Genomic DNA, 15,704 nt, shown 5'->3' with positions numbered 1-15,704 from the left:
TTTGAACAGAAACTAAAGCAGGAAACAAAGCAGCCTAGGGTTTGGAATGAGATTTTGGGGTGGGCTCTAATTCTCCATGGTCTCCCGGTTTAGGTGCTAAAAAATGGTACCCGAGTTCTCCTTGCTGGTGCCCCCTTGGGCTTGCCAGACCCTTAGTCCTAAACCCATTACAGGCTTGTGTGGACTAAGTTAAACTCGAGAGGAAACATTCCCTTATGCCCATACGGAGAATAAATTCACACGAAGGCATAAGGTATATGAATCCCGAAGGTTACTTGCTAGGCCCATACGGAGAATAAATTCACACGAAGGCGTCGCTTTCACCCCCACTTAAATAGGGTTCGGAGCTCGGGTATAGAGCCTTTAGATGAAAAATCTTTAAGGGCTGAAATCATTAAAAAACGGTCAGTACAACTATTTATTTCGAAAATATAATCAAAAGTAAGCAATAAGGATCGAAATGTTACCTTAAAATTTAAACTTACCCTTTTCGTTAAAAAGACAATTGGAAATTACCTTAGCCTGACTCACTTACATGTGTCCCCAGCGGAGTTGCCAAGCTGTCGCAACCGTCTTTCGGTTGGGCCCCGGAATTGGGCTTCGACTTGAAAAATGTGGATTGGAGTCGCCACCGATCATTTATTTAAAGATAAATGGGTTGATCGGATACCCTATTTCTTACATGATCTGCGTCTTACCAGAAATATGTCGGGCTCGGGAGTCGGTTACGGTCAAGGAAGGATTAGCACCCTTGAACCGCCCTTTCGGTACTACGTAATTTCCAGTTGTCTTAATTAAGAAAAATAACAAGTTAAATTAAAAGATAAAATAATGATCCAAAATTACTTACCTTTGATGGATTTACAAATATGCCCTTTAAAAGTCAAAATATGGGTTAGAAGAGATGAATAAATGATAAATAAAGTAAAACAAATAAAATAAGGAGATTAAGTAAGAAATAAAGTAAATATAAAATGAATAGAATATATAAAATAAAAAACAATAACACTAATATATGCACAACAATCAACTAAATAAAAATAAATGATAATACAAATAAATAAATAAAACAAGTAAAAGAATATAAAAACATAAAATATAGGATAAATATAAAATAGATAAATAAATGAGTAAAATATAAAAAAGTAAAAGCATATATATATATAAGTAAAATAATAATAATAAAAAAAGAAAATCAAAAGTAATATACGTATATACATGCAAAATAGGAAATATATATATATATATATATATATATATATAATAACACTAATAAAAAACATATATACATATATAATAAAATTAATAGAAAGTAATATGCATATATAACAAGAATAATAAAGTAGGAAAAAATGATTTAGGGGGGAGAATTAAATATTTTTAAAAAATGAACACGCCTCGGGGGTGGATCTAGGTTCGAAACTTCAAAATCCCACCCTTTTTTAGTCATCGGCGCAACCCACGTTTTGGGTTATTCGAACCAAATCTCAAGAAAAATAACGTGCACATGCGAGAAATGAACGAACTAATGTAAAAAAAAGATGCTACCTTTTATTTCCTTTTCGAATCGTTTACAATAACTTTGCCTTTGTATTTTCCGTGTTTTCCTATGTGTTTTGTGTGTAAATCCTCTGTCAATCGTGAGTTACAATGGCTATTTATAGTGCTTGTGGATCATATCTTTAGGAATTTAAATAATAGTAGAACTCTATCCTATTTTTAGGAGTTTGAATCCTAGCAAAATTTTATCCTATTTTTAGGAGTTTGAATCCTAAAATTCTATCCTATTTTTAGGAGTTTGAATCCTAGTAGGACGAAAAATGTGTGTTGACAATTTGGTTCTCAAAGCGGAACAAAAGTAATAGTTTAGGCACAAAACGTGTAATTTATCATTTTAAAAATTATATAAAGTTGATTCTTTTAATTGAATTTATTTTATATTAAATTATAAATTATAAATGTTATTTAAAAAATTAATTTTTTATCATCCAATTTTTGTTTTATTATTATTGTTGAAACGAGGGCATTGCAAATGTTGTACATTTTCCTACTTAATTAGGATCCTAATTGCCGAGTTCCCAATAATCCTACAAATTTACGTCTGAATACCATATTTTAGCCATTGTTGGTCAAGGTATTGGGTTAAAATGTGGGCATTTTCTTTCCTAATGTTTTGACGGGCAGGGATTGATCGAGGGAATTCCTAATATTTTCTATTAAAAATCTATTTTTTTTCTCTTATAATTTTATAAATTTATCAATTCCTAAAATTTTAAAATTTTGCCCCTAACATAAAATTCTCCCTATTCACGAGTCTTGACTGATGTTTGACTTCTTGGTATATCCTAAACACAAATTGAGCACTAGAGGTAGAGAAATGGCAGTAATTGAATGTAGTCGAAAAGATATGTGACTTATGTTAAACAAATATTTAGTGTAACAAATATATGTATTTAATATCATATTTTACTAAATAACTGTAAGAAATTATAAGTTAGTGGTGCAATCCAAACATACACAAAAGAAATAGTCTAAATATTCTGTAAATTCCAACTAAATAAATTACACAATATTCCCCCCAAAAAAAGAAAACACACAAAAACATTACAACTAATCTCTTCCAAATCAATTTGGTCCTTTTTGTGTTGATCCACTGGTAAATTTGCAGTCCCCGTGCTCTGCAAAAAAATAACATAACACATGATTACATAAAACTAAAATGATTATTCTCCACAATTAATCACTTTGATGGTGCATGTTAGCAACCCCAACTTACCACGTCATTAACATGCACCTTAAAATAGCTTTTAAGCACCGAAATATTTAATAAAAGAATATAAAGAGAGAAGGGTTTCATGCTAGAATACGCACTGGGTGGCTGAGTGACGACGTGGGCCGCCCCGCCAAAATCACAACTCCCCGTCTGCCGCCCTTTCTTTTGGTAATAGCTGTTGAACGCGAACGATGCATGGGCTTCAATGGTGTTAGGATTGTAGCACGTGGATCCCGGCTGGATCGCATGGCAATCAGCGCCTCCTTCCCCACATGCGTAATCTAGACCTACCTGCAGCTTCTCCTTCCCCGCTTCACCATTCGCAACGCACCACGTCTTCCCCGTCCTGCTCCGTCCTCCACCGCTGACGGGAGCGACCGGCGACCTCCTGTCCCGGTAGTCCTTCAACCCTTCTTCCGTGAAAGGGATATCATAAACTTTTTCCTTGCTCGGGTAAAACAGCCCGTAATTCCTTTCCGATGTAGGCCCAACCTTCTTGTTCTCGTTGAAAAGAGCAAACAGATAAACGGTGAGATCCGCCTTGGGTCTCAAAGGGGTCCCACCGCCGGACAAGATCCGACGGACCAGATTCCCATTATAAGCTGCGGCGTTTTGGATGCTCGCGCCGATTTCATTCTCGTCTCCCTTCGACGGCCAACCCGTCTCCGTCACCACCAAGTCAATATCATCAAATTTGAGAGCGGACATCGCCGCGAAAACGGCGTCGATTTGAGCATCGAAAAGACTAAAATACCTCAACCCGTTACCTGGATCCACCACACCCGGATTCTCCCTGAACAAAGCGTAGTCCAACGAGATGACGTCGGTGTTTGACTCGTAAGCGAAAAACGGGTAAGCATTGACCATAAGGAAAGACCCGGTTTCGCGGAGGAATTCAAGCATGGGCTTAAAAACGGACTCAACGAGTTCGGGTCGGAAAGATCCGGCGGAAGATGGGTAAGAATTATGGAGAGCGGAAAGAGCAATAGGGGAAGAGACTTTGATCTCCGAGTGAAGCATAAGCTTAACCAAAGCTTTGTGGACATTTTTCATGGCGGGTACGAGGAGCTTGGTGGTATTGTGAGGATCCACGAACACCTCGTTACCGACGGCAATGGCTTCGATTCGAGTGCGAGGGTAATAAGCGGCGACGTTCCGTTGAACCCATGAGGTTGCGAATGAAGCGCTTTTGGCCGCAGCGAAGAGCTGTTCGTTGGGAAGGTCGACGGTGACTTTGATTCTGGATCCGGATAAGGCACGGAGGACGGCCGGATCAGTGTCGTAAACTTTGACACGGTTTAGACCTTGGGATTCCAGTAGTGCCACGACTTTAGTTGCTGAAGGAAGATTGTTGGCTATTCTTCCATAGTTTACTCCAATCGAACCACAATCTGGAAAATGTCAAAAAAGAACGAATGTATGATCTTAAGAACAAAAACAATATTCAAAGAATGGGAAAAAAATACCCCAGAAAGTAGGTTACCTGCAAGAGTGAAAACAGCAGTGAATAAAAGCAAGAAAGAAAACAAAGAACAACCCATTGCTCTGCTCTACTTCTGATTGAACCGAAGCAATGAGAGTGATGAAGTGATGGGGTTTTCAATCTCTTCAAGGAAGGAGACGAGAGGCAGAGTCTACAGAGATCACGATCAGCCCACTCGGCTAATCAGGGACTATAAAAGAGCCAAAAGAACAATGGCCACGTGGCCCCACTTGTTTTCGACCGTTCTATATAATGGTACTTTTTGCTGCCCAAACTATATTAATAATATGGTCGGACATTGATTCCTGGAATTCTTGAACGTTGGACGTCAAAGCTAGGGCAAACTACACTCATGGTAACTAAACTTTTAGCAAACTTACATTTTGATCATCAAAATAAAAAAAAGTAGTTAAAGTCATCGTTGTTTGAAAAAAATTTCGGTTCGATCATTTGAACATAGTATGCTTATGTCAATGATAACTAGGTCAATAGGTCTACATATCATTTTCCTTAATAAATTAATACCTTCTAATAAGATAATGACATCGTCATCTTATTGGTGAAAATTAAGAATAAACAAAAGAGATCAGATTTAATCACTGGAAAAAATAATAAATTAGTTATGTTTTTACAAATAAGATTAAAATTTAATATTATGATTAATATTTTTTATAAAGTAAATAAAACTAATTTATCTATCACAATTTAATCTAAATATTATTTTTATAAAAACATAATATATTTTTTTGTTTAGTCCGGTGATTAGGTGTTGCATTTATTTCCCAAATGACTGAAATTTGATCTCCCTTCGAGCCATGTATTTTCTTTAATTTTCTACTAATAAAGATGGTAATTCTAATGAAAGAATTTCAATTCCAATGACTAAGGTGAAAATATTGTAAAAGTTTATTGACTATTTATGAAATTTACCCTAAAATCTAAAAATTGTTCATTTCTCGGAGTGAAACCAAATCTAAATATGTGAAAGTAGTAAAAAGTGTGCTAACGTTCATATTTAAAGGAATTCATGCTATTTTTAACGTTCATATTTTGATGAGCAGGATCACTTTTAGCTGTGTGTTTTTTTGGTCGACGTTGGGCAGAAGCTATCAACGTCTAGGAATTCATGCTAGTTTACTAGTCCAAATTGAATTTTAAATTAAAGAAAATTAAGATTAATACATAAGTAGTGAATTCATTAAATATTAAAAAAGTTAAAGAAATTTTTTATCCTCGTTTAGGGTTTATAGAAGTTTGTAAATATATTTAATTGTTATATTAAACGTGTCAATTATCCTTTAGAAATATTATATGAAATCTGAAATTATACTCTAGTAAAAATTAATTGTGGTTTGGTGTTAAAAATTTAATGATGTATTTTGAAGATACTAATATATTTGAATTATTTAAAGGATATAAATCTAATTATGTAAAAATATTCAAAATATTAAACGAGGTAGGTTTAAGTGGTAAATAATTTAATATCATTTAAACATATTCTAAGTCAAGACCTTAGATATGCAGAAAATTAATGGTTTTAATTAATTACTGGTGGGGTAGCACCTATAAGTGGACCTGGATCTATTAGGGGTGTGATCTGCGACTCAAACGATGAATGGATAGCTAGTTCTAGCAAGAACAACTTTGGGGCATGTGTGAGGGACGACTACTCATCGCATGGAACTATGGTATTAGGTGCCTCTAAAATTACTATTTTAGTGAGATTATTAATTTATCGAGTATTAATTTATAGAGATTTTATTGTATGTAAGATAGCTCCAAGAAAGACGGAGCCAATCCAGAGTACATAGCAACTGCCTAACACAGCTCCTCAGGCAATGAAAGAGATCAAATCAATGGTTCAATAAATAAAGCTTGGGATTCAAACCAGCCGACCATAGTTTGTATTAACTAAAAACATGTACATAATTTAATGATAAATAATTAGTTGGTTAAAATTTAGAATCTCACCGATGACAAGATATAACTGCACTATATACATCTTTTATTTTCTGTCCTCTAATGTAAACAGGCTTCTGCTCTTCTTTTTATTGTTGTCTACCATCACTCTGATTCATTGAAGAAGTTCTACCATCTTATGCCTCTTCCTTCCTGCTGTTATATAAATCTCACTTGAACTGGAACATATAAACTTTGTCAATTTCATTTTGTTTTTTAATAGCATGTAAGTACTCTCCATATACATGTAAGAACTTAAAAAAGAAAAAAAAACCGGTGTCGAATACATATCTATAAACAGCACTCGTATGCAAGTCCAAGTAACAGAGATATTAAGGTGAATTCTTACCTCGTCTACCGCTGTACCCGCCATGCACTGCTCTACCTTGGCATCTAGAAGTTTCAAAGCTTTTGTCAGCTCTTGATGCGTAACCTGCAAACTTCTCATTGACTGCCCCAAATCCTTGGCAACATTTAGAAGAAAAGTTTCAAGTTCCCCAATTTGATGAAGCATTTCCTTGAAATGAGAAGCCAATTGAGGGACTGACTCAATATTTTGCTGGATGGTTGGCTCCTGCTGATTGAACTGATTCGATTTCATTGAACACTCGGCAGAAGGTTCGCACTCGATCAACGGACTAGCCAAAGCATTAAAAGTATCATTCGCTGTCAGAAATATGGTATTATGATTAGATGACTCCATTGACACCAAAAGACTGAGGTCTTTCGGCAGATGCTTTCCAACTTCCTTCCATATCGGATTGTCTACACCATCTTGCATAGAAGCAAACGATCTTTTTCGGCTTGAAGTCCCTAAAGGAGCAACCAGCAGTTGAGTATCATGCCTGAGCACATTTTGTGATTCTTCATCAACTTCGGCATTTGAATAAGCATGAGGGATTATACTTGAACTTCCACTAACAGATATATTGGTATATTCAGAAACTAATATTGGATCAAACAAAGGTAGTTGGCCTGTTGAAAAAGTAAAAAACTAGAGTTTTAATTTATAACTAGTGGTTTTGATGAAACAATATAATTCATGTCTATAATCATACTTACAGCGGAAGAAATGCGGAAGTGGAGGATCTGCAAAGACCCGAGGAGGAGGGAAAGCAAGCCTTCCAACCCACCCATGAACACAGCGACCCATAACTTGAAGAGCTTTACCTGTCATCAAAACGGGAAACTTTTACATGATTGCAGAAGCAGATACAGTGAAAACAACGAATGAAGGATGAACAGCTGCAATGCATAACATCATAAAGCAACAACTGAAAACACACACACACAAAAAAGCACTGCCAATGATGCCTACATCCATTTGATGAATTCCCAGCAGCAGATATCTGATTCTGGAACTCTTTTTGACGGGAACGGATATCAGACCAAGACATTGGACTGGAAACACGGTGCCCTTTATCTACTGCAGAATTGCTTGTCTTGACTTCATGAATAACAATGTTTCTGTTAGAGGAACTGGGCACGGAACATTGATCCTCGCAACTCCTACTGTGTGGTGGCTCCCCATTCTGTGGACTCCATATTGATCGTCCTTTATCTATCTCCATAGACCTTGGCAATAAACTTGGAAGACTTTCGAACAGCAAGAAACCACAAGATCCATGCCCCTATGTAATAATCATTATTAGACTCCAGTGAACAGTTCCAGCAATTATCAATTGGAAATGCAAAATAATATGATAAAAACAGTTTACATTCCTAATATGCTGAATTGCTGATAAGAAAGAGCAACGAATATAATGGGAGAATCCATGGAGGATCAGCAGCATTATTCAAATAGATAAATATAACTAAAAATGCCATGCCTGAGCTTCTAAGCATTAATATTAATGTTCATTTATATGAATGAAAGTCATGGAGAATCTCGATTTAACAATCATCTGATTTCTTAAGATCAAAGCATGAGAGCCAAAAATCTTGTTCCAGAAATCCAAAATTCCATTCCCAAGCATATGACAGAACAATGAAGTTTAATTGTCGGTATAAATATAGGGGAAAGAGAAAAAAGTTCATCACCCAAGAACAAAAAAAAAAAAGCACTTAAATTTCTTCATTTCTAACAAAGAGAATAAGTTTAGTTGACATTCATCCTCGATGCCCAGATCTTCTGTCGGAGTTCTTCAAAATTAACCCAATTCTATTAAAAGAACTTCGAATCTAAAAAGAATGAAAATTTTAAACAGATCAAGCCCACCCAGTCTCCAAAATGGAGGGAAAGAACGAGAGAAATGAACATACCGTTCTGATACGGCAAGTATAGTACTTAACATAGTTCCCGTAGCTGTCTTCCTGGAAATTGATCGTGCAGGCTCCGGCGCCGCACCTGCAAAGAGGTGCCTTGACATCCTCGCACCATTTGTAAAAATTCCTTCCCGACCAGCTCCCCCTGTCAGGACCGCAGTCGCAGTTGCGAGCATAATACCTTCTGCCAAAACTGACGTCGCGGCGGGAAACACAAAGCGTGCAAGCGACGCCGCAATGGCAACGCAGCACGGGGAAGTGGTGGACGTCCGGCGGAGGAGTGGAGGGGTGAGACGGAGCATTCTTCGTTGGGGTAGTGGAAGGGCAATCTTGTGCCCAGTGACCTTGCTTCCCGCACCTAAAGCATTTGTCTTTGAGCTTTCTTTCAGATAGTCTTGATGATGGTGGAGGTGTGGATACTGTTACAATTGAGCTTAGACCCTGATCTCCTCCTCGGTCACGTCTTTCAGATTCAGCTGCCATTTTCAGTTTTAGATCATCTTCAAATTCAGCTGACGGTTTATAAAAGCCTCAAACTTATGTGAGAAGTAAAGTACCCAAACCAAACAGTGTATTTGGTATATGCATTATGTCCTTTAAAAAAAAAAGGCATATGCATTATTTTTGACAATTTTTTAGGATAATGCATAAAAAGAAGAATGGCTCAAGCAGGGTGGCGATGAAAATTTTATTCTTTTTTCAATTAGGGTGTTTGTTATACTATAAAGTAAACAAGAAGATGTGGGAAAATATTTAGAGTTTTTGAGAAAACATACAAATGATAAAACGTCGTCTTTCTTAACATCTTATTTACGAAACAAATTCTCAACATCCCATTTCAGTTATTTCTCCCAATTCTATTATTTAAGAAACAGATTAGTAAAACTCTGATGAAGTGATGGAAAGTGAATTAAATTATTATTTAAATTTTAAAATAAGTAATTGAAACATTCATAATGTTCAACTTTTATATTTTAATTATTTGAAAATCAGATTATTCTATTAATTAATTTTCATTCCCATTATAGTTTTTCTTTTCAATTTTACTTGAGACATTCATCATGTTTAACTTCTATATATCACAATAAAAGAAAAAGAAAAAAAACTTTCCCATGAACGAAGTTGTTTTCCAATTTACAAAAATCTAAACATAGGTTACGAAATCATATACATTAGCATATTACTGAACACTACAACAAACAGCATGAACCAAAGTCATAAAAAAATAACATTTATCATCTCTCGATAAAACATGATAAATTTCCAAACTTTTTTTTATTTTCACATAAATATACAAACCAACTTTACATAATATACATTCGCCAAAAGCTAAACATGGAGAATGAATACACAAAAGGAATAAAAGAATGAAATTATCTCTAAAAGTCAACCTATTCCTTTGTGTCCTATATAGATTACTATTTTGGTTTGTTTTTTTTTATTATGAACTGCCTGTTAAAAGATTTTTGCATCAATACTAGTAGATCAAACTGGACAAGAACAAGGATACATTCTTGCATAGTTCGAACTCAACGACAGAGTCGGAGGACTACAATTTCTACTATGGACTCTTCTCCTTACTCTTCACTGCAAAAATCTGTGATAAAAAAACACTACTTAAGATGTTACACCTACAAGAGGGTTTATTTCAGCTTAGCATTAGCATCAGTAGCAAGTAAAAGATTCATGCAATGTTACCATGACTCTTCATTTTTTTATTCCTTAAGTACCCATATCAAACATAATTGGACATAGGAATCAGACACTCGAGTCAAGGTAACATAGGGTTCATGTCAGCCATATGATGCAACTAGTATATGGAAATGAGAAGTACATACTAAATAAAGATCCTAAATAAAGATCAGCTATATACTTGCTTACTTGATATTGATTTCCGTGTGTTGATTTGCTTCGTCTAGGATCTGAGGTTTGTGATCCAGGGACTCCACCAAAGTGTCTTTGAATGACATCTTGTACGTGATTGTAAATGCTGTATATAACATAGAACCAACATGGTCATGTCAAGGACATAGACTTGAGCTTAGTTCAAACAGGATATGGTTAAAAAAAGAGACGCAAGTAGTAAGCCTTAAAAATGACATTATATAGAAAAGAATGGGTCCTTTTGCAGAAAATACAACAAGTCTCGAGTGTAATGATTGGATCGTTGCTTCGAGCTAGCAGGGTATTGAAAAGGAGTCAAAATTTTGTGAGCAATCAAAAGAGAATTATCCCAAATAACTCAGAAATGAATAGTGTGGAATGTTATATCATCACAATCATATGGTGAAATTAATCAGAGAATAATATATCCATATTGATATATAACCCATATGATATGGAACTCTAAAGTTTATTTGCTAATGACATGGGAAGATTGCAAAGCAATTTTTAGGGCGATAACAAATTTATTCTATGGTGGAAATTTGAAAAATTATATTTTCATTCTCATCATAATTGAACCCAAGGTATGTAATGAAGAACTAATGGTCATAAAAAGTATGGATGCGTGGGTGTATGTAATGGAGAACACTCCATCTAATGAGTTAAAGTAGGAATGATGAAAAACACCATCTCAGAAATGGATCGGTAATTGGAGGAAACTGGGCAATACTTCAAGCTTAATATCTAACAGCATAGCGTATGGAAGCAATTACCTCGTTCTCTAGTTAAATCTAAAAGTGAGGAAACTAATTATATGGTATAAATTAGATTGAGATAAATTAAAAAAATGTGATAACCTTAGGCGATGTCTATTGCAAGCTGTGAAGAAGGCAACAAATCCATTTAATATACTTCTGACAGCACGAAAAACCTGAAAAAAGAGAGAAAAATTAAGTATAATAAACATAAATTATTTATCAAGTTACGTAGATGTCTTCAAACCTGGGAAAAAAGGTCATTCCAGAGTGAACGCCATATGGAGACCTCGAATGTGCTTGTTACTGTAGCTTCAGAAGCTGAAGCAAGTCGAATTATGCTACTTAATGACCTCCATATACCTCCAACCAATTCAAAGATGAAGCCACATACAGAAACCACAATACTGGCTAAGAAAAGGAGCAGGCGTATCGGGGCATATAGTATTTCCCAAAGAACCCAAAATATAGGATAAAAGGCAGAAGTCACTGTGGTAGCATGAAATAAGAAGGAACAAAATTAATATATTAAATCCAAGCCCTTAAATAAGGAAATAGCTAACGGAACGATCTGATGACTTACCCATGTTCCAGAGAACTGAGCCAATAAACCACATAGGCATCAGTAGAACCTCTATGAGAGTCTCCACTAGACTGCATAGAGAACTAATCACAATCCATATGGCTGAAAATAAGCTTTCCAATAGTTCACTGAACATATTCCAAATTGGCAAAAGGAAGTCCCACAACCCCATAAATGGTTCTGCCAATGGCAAATAAAGAAAAGAGAAAAATGATCGAATAGCACTTGTAATCGTCAAAAACCACTCAACAGCCTTCTGAAAGTTATGTAGAAATAACATAGTTCCCAAGTACTTGATCCTTGACACCATCTCCCAGGTTTCTATCCAATGAAAAAGGGGCCCACATAAACGAGAAGCAGTTGCTTTAAGAACAGGGACATTTTTGTATAAATCATAAAATCCTATTAAAACAGTAATGATTGAAATCAAAACATATAAAGCTCTAGCGAGAGGACACATCCATGGGCGATAGATATGGCAGAAGCCAGGATATGATTGAAGGAAGATGACCCAAGATGGAAGACCCGCTTCTAGTAAACGAAGTAACCTCAGATCAGGCATTATTATTTGCTTTAATTTAAATGGGAGATCTCTATCATCAAATCTAAACAAAATAAGAACATCCTGATACTCTGTAGCTTCGACTGCGATTTCGTTAGAGTTGCCGAATAAGTTTCCGGCTAGCTCTCGGCGTTCCTCACAATAGACATCAACTTCACCTCCAATACTAATTGCCCTAGTTACTTTCCTTCGCTTATAAGGCCCAGTAGGAGGAGTGTGTGGCTCAAAAGTTTCGCAGTCCATGGTTGCAGGGTACACCCTGAAATTGCCACCATGATCATGGAGGAAGTTTTCCTCAATGCTGTAACTATCACAGATATATTCATCGCCATTCAAAGGGATCGACCTTGGAAAATCTTGTTCAGCATCAAAGAAGACATCTCCTAAAAATCATCCAGATTAAATACTATATCAGCACAGCAAATTTATTGTATTGACAGAGAGGAAATAGAGAGAAAATGGTTAGACTGCTAATGGTTTTCATTTGGTAAACAGAAAAATTGGCATGCAGTGGACATCATCTGGAATCTAACCACACTTTTTGAACAATATAAGTGACTTTACCACATGTAGAAGGATAACCACTCATTCAACAATATAAGTGAGATTAAAATATCCATATTGAACCAGCAAGTCCAACAGTAGAACTGGAAGCCAGAGGTCTAACTGGTTCAACTTCCGTTTTAGTTTCCCTAATATTGGTGCTAGGTCTACCCCTTGTATAACTCATAACAGCTAGGATTTTTGGGTATTAACAATATATTTTTGTGTTCAAAGGGAACAGGGCATAGTAAATGATAGGGAAGCTAATGAGAACGAATGAGTAAACTCTCTTTCACCTTGACAGCGAACAGAGAATGAAGTAGAGCAAAGAAGAGAAGTTATGAGCTAATATTACCGAAAACATAGAATTTGACTAGTCATAAAATTATCAAAATACACATTGAACAGTCTATCTTTATTGTAATTTTTAAATTATTTATAGACTTCAGACATAAAGTGACCAAGTATTCTTTACTATTAAGAACACTATAATGTTCTTGCGAACATGCATCTCTAGTTTGAAATTTCTAACTTCATAACAGGTAACCCAGTTCAACTCAAGAATCATAAAGAAATATTACGGAAAAACATACCAGTTGTCAAATTCAGGTATTCCATCAGACACCGCTGCTCCACTAATGTTCCAGAGAACCATGAAGATATACAATTTGCTGCTTGATCAATGCTGTCAAATTCCCATCTTCGCATGAATTTAGCCTCTATGGCTAGAGAGGTATCGGTCTGAAAATCAGAAGAAAAGTTCCGAACACGAAGACCTTGAGGGTGAACCAAAAACAAATATATAAATATATGTACTTATACTGAGCACATACAAGAACAAATACCTGAAGTTCATTCAAGTAGTTAAGACCTCGAACATTGGAACATGAAACTTCAAATACAATGAAGCCATACAATGTCTGATGCAGCTCACTGCTAAGAAGAGAAGAGGTTCTCAGCTTCTTAACAGGTAGCAAAATCCTCTTTTTAGACAACATTGCAGCATCAATCAAAGAGAACCATCTTTCAAACTTCTTGGCATCTTTAGCATTTGATTTGGAAGAAGCTTCTTTTCCATCCTTTCTTTCCCTACGACCTTTGGTGTTAGCAAATGGAGACAACCTGGACTGAAAAAGGTCAATAGATATAAGATTACTTAAATTCATTATAATCTTCTTACAACTAACCTTTTTTTAGGGAAAAAAAGAGTAGATACATTCAAAAGATTAAAAAACAAAAAGATGTTTTCAACAACCTTGGTAACCATCAATTGCCACAAGTGAGCTGGACGTGAATCTAAGTCCCTGAGCCATGGCCGGTTGTCCACCAAAATGTAGAGTTTATTACTTCCAAGGGACAAGAAAAGGCTAAGATCCGAAAGATAAGACTGCAAGTCGCTGCAATCAGACATTAGACAAAAAAAAAATCATATAATACCAAAAACTAAAAAAAAACTGGCAAATAGCTCTCTGATTCTGATATTTTCCCTAAAGCAGTTGTTAACCGACTTTTTTTTCTAATAATAAAAAACAAATTTCGAAAAAAGAGCATCGGAATATGATCTCAACATATAGGAAAAACTTGGGGAATTTTGGGGATAGGGGATATATATACCGTCTCCAGCATGCATCTGTATACGACACTCAATTCGAGTCCATGAACATAGTCAACTTACTGAAACCCTATTCAGGTTAAGCATACAGATAATAAAAGTAAAAAAATAAATAAAGAATACCCGATCTGGAGACTTGTTAGAGGAAAAACGGAGCGTCCTTCATCGTGTTTCCCCATCAAAATTAAGCTCTGTTTTGATTTCAAATTGCAGCGAACCACAGCTTAAGAATTATCATATACGATTTTTTAAAAATATCATTAATAGCCAAAATAAGCAACATTATTTAATATGTTAAGAAAGAGAGGGGAAATAGAGCTTGAAGAAAGGAATTCCATGAAAATGGAGGAGAGAAAAAGAAGGAAACAATGAAAGTCTTCTAACTTCATAACAAAAAAGAGAGAAATAACTTGAAAAAGGGCAAAAAGAAGATGAAATTGTTGTGTATTTAATGAAAGGAACTAAAATTGTTGACAGGGAAAGAATTTGGTTGGCTTGGAAAGCGTGATCAAGGAAGGAAGGCAAGATTCCACACCTTAACACCACGTCTAACACTATTATTTGATGTGAGCTATGGAGGAAACTGGAGAGATGGAGAAGGAGAAGGGTAAAACGGGAAATTATGGGAGGAGATTTGATCTGATGTGTGCTTCACGCGCCAGGAACTCGTTTTTTTTTTTTTTTTTGCCGTTTTATCCACAACTGAAGAGACGAGGTGAGGAAGATAAAAGAAAGATTGAAGAATTAAATACGACGGAGACCTATGATGTACTACGTGATTACCATCTTCAATTTTGGTTCTAGTTTTTATTTTATTAATAAAATAATTTTTATTTTTAATATTTTTAATTATTTAATAATAAATATTCAATCATCCTTATAATTGTTGCTTCTTAATTTTTGCTTCAATTTATATCTTAATTTTCTATACTTTGCATATAACTTAAACCAAATTAAATTATCAAACTAAATAAATCAATCTCATAATTTCTATCTTAATTTATCTTGTGATAACACCACTTTCGTCAATTTAAAATAAAATAAAGAGAACTAATTATAATAAAAATACTGAATAGATTTTACACCACTTTGGTTAATTTATTTTTATTTTTTAAATTATAAAATAGGTCGACAATTTTTTTTAATAGAATCGGTTCGTTTTAATAAAATAAATAAATATTCAAAACTATAATGAAAGTTTATAATCATAAATACGATCAAAATTATAGTAAAAGTTTTCAAACCTTTAGATTTATTGTGATTTTAGAAGGACTACAAAATAAAA

General features: G+C 35.1%; 3 protein-coding genes across 6 annotated transcripts; all 3 read right to left on the bottom strand.

The window, feature by feature from the left end:
- Nucleotides 1-2,549: 2,549 nt before the first annotated feature.
- On the bottom strand, nucleotides 2,550-4,409 carry LOC120190334 (glucan endo-1,3-beta-glucosidase 12-like). Its single transcript, XM_039193425.1, has 3 exons — nucleotides 4,257-4,409; nucleotides 2,872-4,164; nucleotides 2,550-2,678 (listed from the first exon to the last, which is right to left on the bottom strand). Exons 1-3 carry the CDS (start codon nucleotides 4,312-4,314, stop codon nucleotides 2,626-2,628), a joined length of 1,404 nt encoding a protein of 467 aa, XP_039049356.1. The 5' UTR covers nucleotides 4,315-4,409; the 3' UTR covers nucleotides 2,550-2,625.
- A 1,728-nt stretch (nucleotides 4,410-6,137) lies between these two features.
- LOC120190335 lies at nucleotides 6,138-8,907 on the bottom strand. Its single transcript, XM_039193426.1, has 5 exons — nucleotides 8,478-8,907; nucleotides 7,534-7,846; nucleotides 7,278-7,385; nucleotides 6,565-7,190; nucleotides 6,138-6,394 (listed from the first exon to the last, which is right to left on the bottom strand). The coding sequence occupies exons 2-5, from the start codon at nucleotides 7,784-7,786 to the stop codon at nucleotides 6,386-6,388; spliced, it is 996 nt and encodes a 331-aa protein (XP_039049357.1). The 5' UTR covers nucleotides 7,787-7,846; nucleotides 8,478-8,907; the 3' UTR covers nucleotides 6,138-6,385.
- Nucleotides 8,267-14,648, bottom strand: LOC120190332. Of its 4 annotated transcripts, XM_039193423.1 has the most exons (10): nucleotides 14,543-14,648; nucleotides 14,063-14,204; nucleotides 13,653-13,934; nucleotides 13,401-13,548; nucleotides 12,611-12,647; nucleotides 11,703-12,523; nucleotides 11,367-11,608; nucleotides 11,222-11,295; nucleotides 10,362-10,470; nucleotides 8,267-8,956 (listed from the first exon to the last, which is right to left on the bottom strand). In XM_039193423.1, exons 1-10 carry the CDS (start codon nucleotides 14,596-14,598, stop codon nucleotides 8,915-8,917), a joined length of 1,953 nt encoding a protein of 650 aa, XP_039049354.1. In that variant the 5' UTR covers nucleotides 14,599-14,648; the 3' UTR covers nucleotides 8,267-8,914. The 4 variants fall into 4 exon arrangements, with proteins under 4 accessions (XP_039049354.1, XP_039049352.1, XP_039049355.1 ...); XM_039193421.1 differs by having other exon boundaries at nucleotides 11,703-12,647; XM_039193422.1 differs by lacking the exon at nucleotides 8,267-8,956 and adding an exon at nucleotides 9,902-10,077 and having other exon boundaries at nucleotides 11,703-12,647.
- Between the last annotated feature and the right edge of the window lie 1,056 nt (nucleotides 14,649-15,704).

This window comes from Hibiscus syriacus, unplaced genomic scaffold (assembly GCF_006381635.1).
Source record: "Hibiscus syriacus cultivar Baekdansim isolate YM2019G1 unplaced genomic scaffold, ASM638163v2 tig00116962_pilon, whole genome shotgun sequence".
Lineage (NCBI taxonomy): Eukaryota > Viridiplantae > Streptophyta > Magnoliopsida > Malvales > Malvaceae > Hibiscus > Hibiscus syriacus.
The sequence above is the reverse complement of the archived record's forward strand: the minus strand, read 5'-3'. Positions and strand labels throughout refer to the sequence as shown.

Coding starts and splice junctions, on each gene's coding strand:
- LOC120190334 (XM_039193425.1), bottom strand. CDS start 4,314: ATGGGTTGTTCTTTGTTTTCTTTCTTGCTTTTATTCACTGCTGTTTTC. Junction 4,165..4,256: donor TGCTGTTTTCACTCTTGCAG/GTAACCTACTTT, acceptor GACATTTTCCAG/ATTGTGGTTCGATTGGAGTA. Junction 2,679..2,871: donor CGTCGTCACTCAGCCACCCA/GTGCGTATTCTA, acceptor ATTTTTTTGCAG/AGCACGGGGACTGCAAATTT.
- LOC120190335 (XM_039193426.1), bottom strand. CDS start 7,786: ATGGAGATAGATAAAGGACGATCAATATGGAGTCCACAGAATGGGGAG. Junction 7,386..7,533: donor TGGGAATTCATCAAATGGAT/GTAGGCATCATT, acceptor TTTTGATGACAG/GTAAAGCTCTTCAAGTTATG. Junction 7,191..7,277: donor ACTTCCGCATTTCTTCCGCT/GTAAGTATGATT, acceptor CTTTTTCAACAG/GCCAACTACCTTTGTTTGAT.
- LOC120190332 (XM_039193421.1), bottom strand. CDS start 14,598: ATGGGGAAACACGATGAAGGACGCTCCGTTTTTCCTCTAACAAGTCTC. Junction 13,935..14,062: donor GGCAATTGATGGTTACCAAG/GTTGTTGAAAAC, acceptor GACCTTTTTCAG/TCCAGGTTGTCTCCATTTGC. Junction 11,609..11,702: donor CTCAGTTCTCTGGAACATGG/GTAAGTCATCAG, acceptor ATGCTACCACAG/TGACTTCTGCCTTTTATCCT.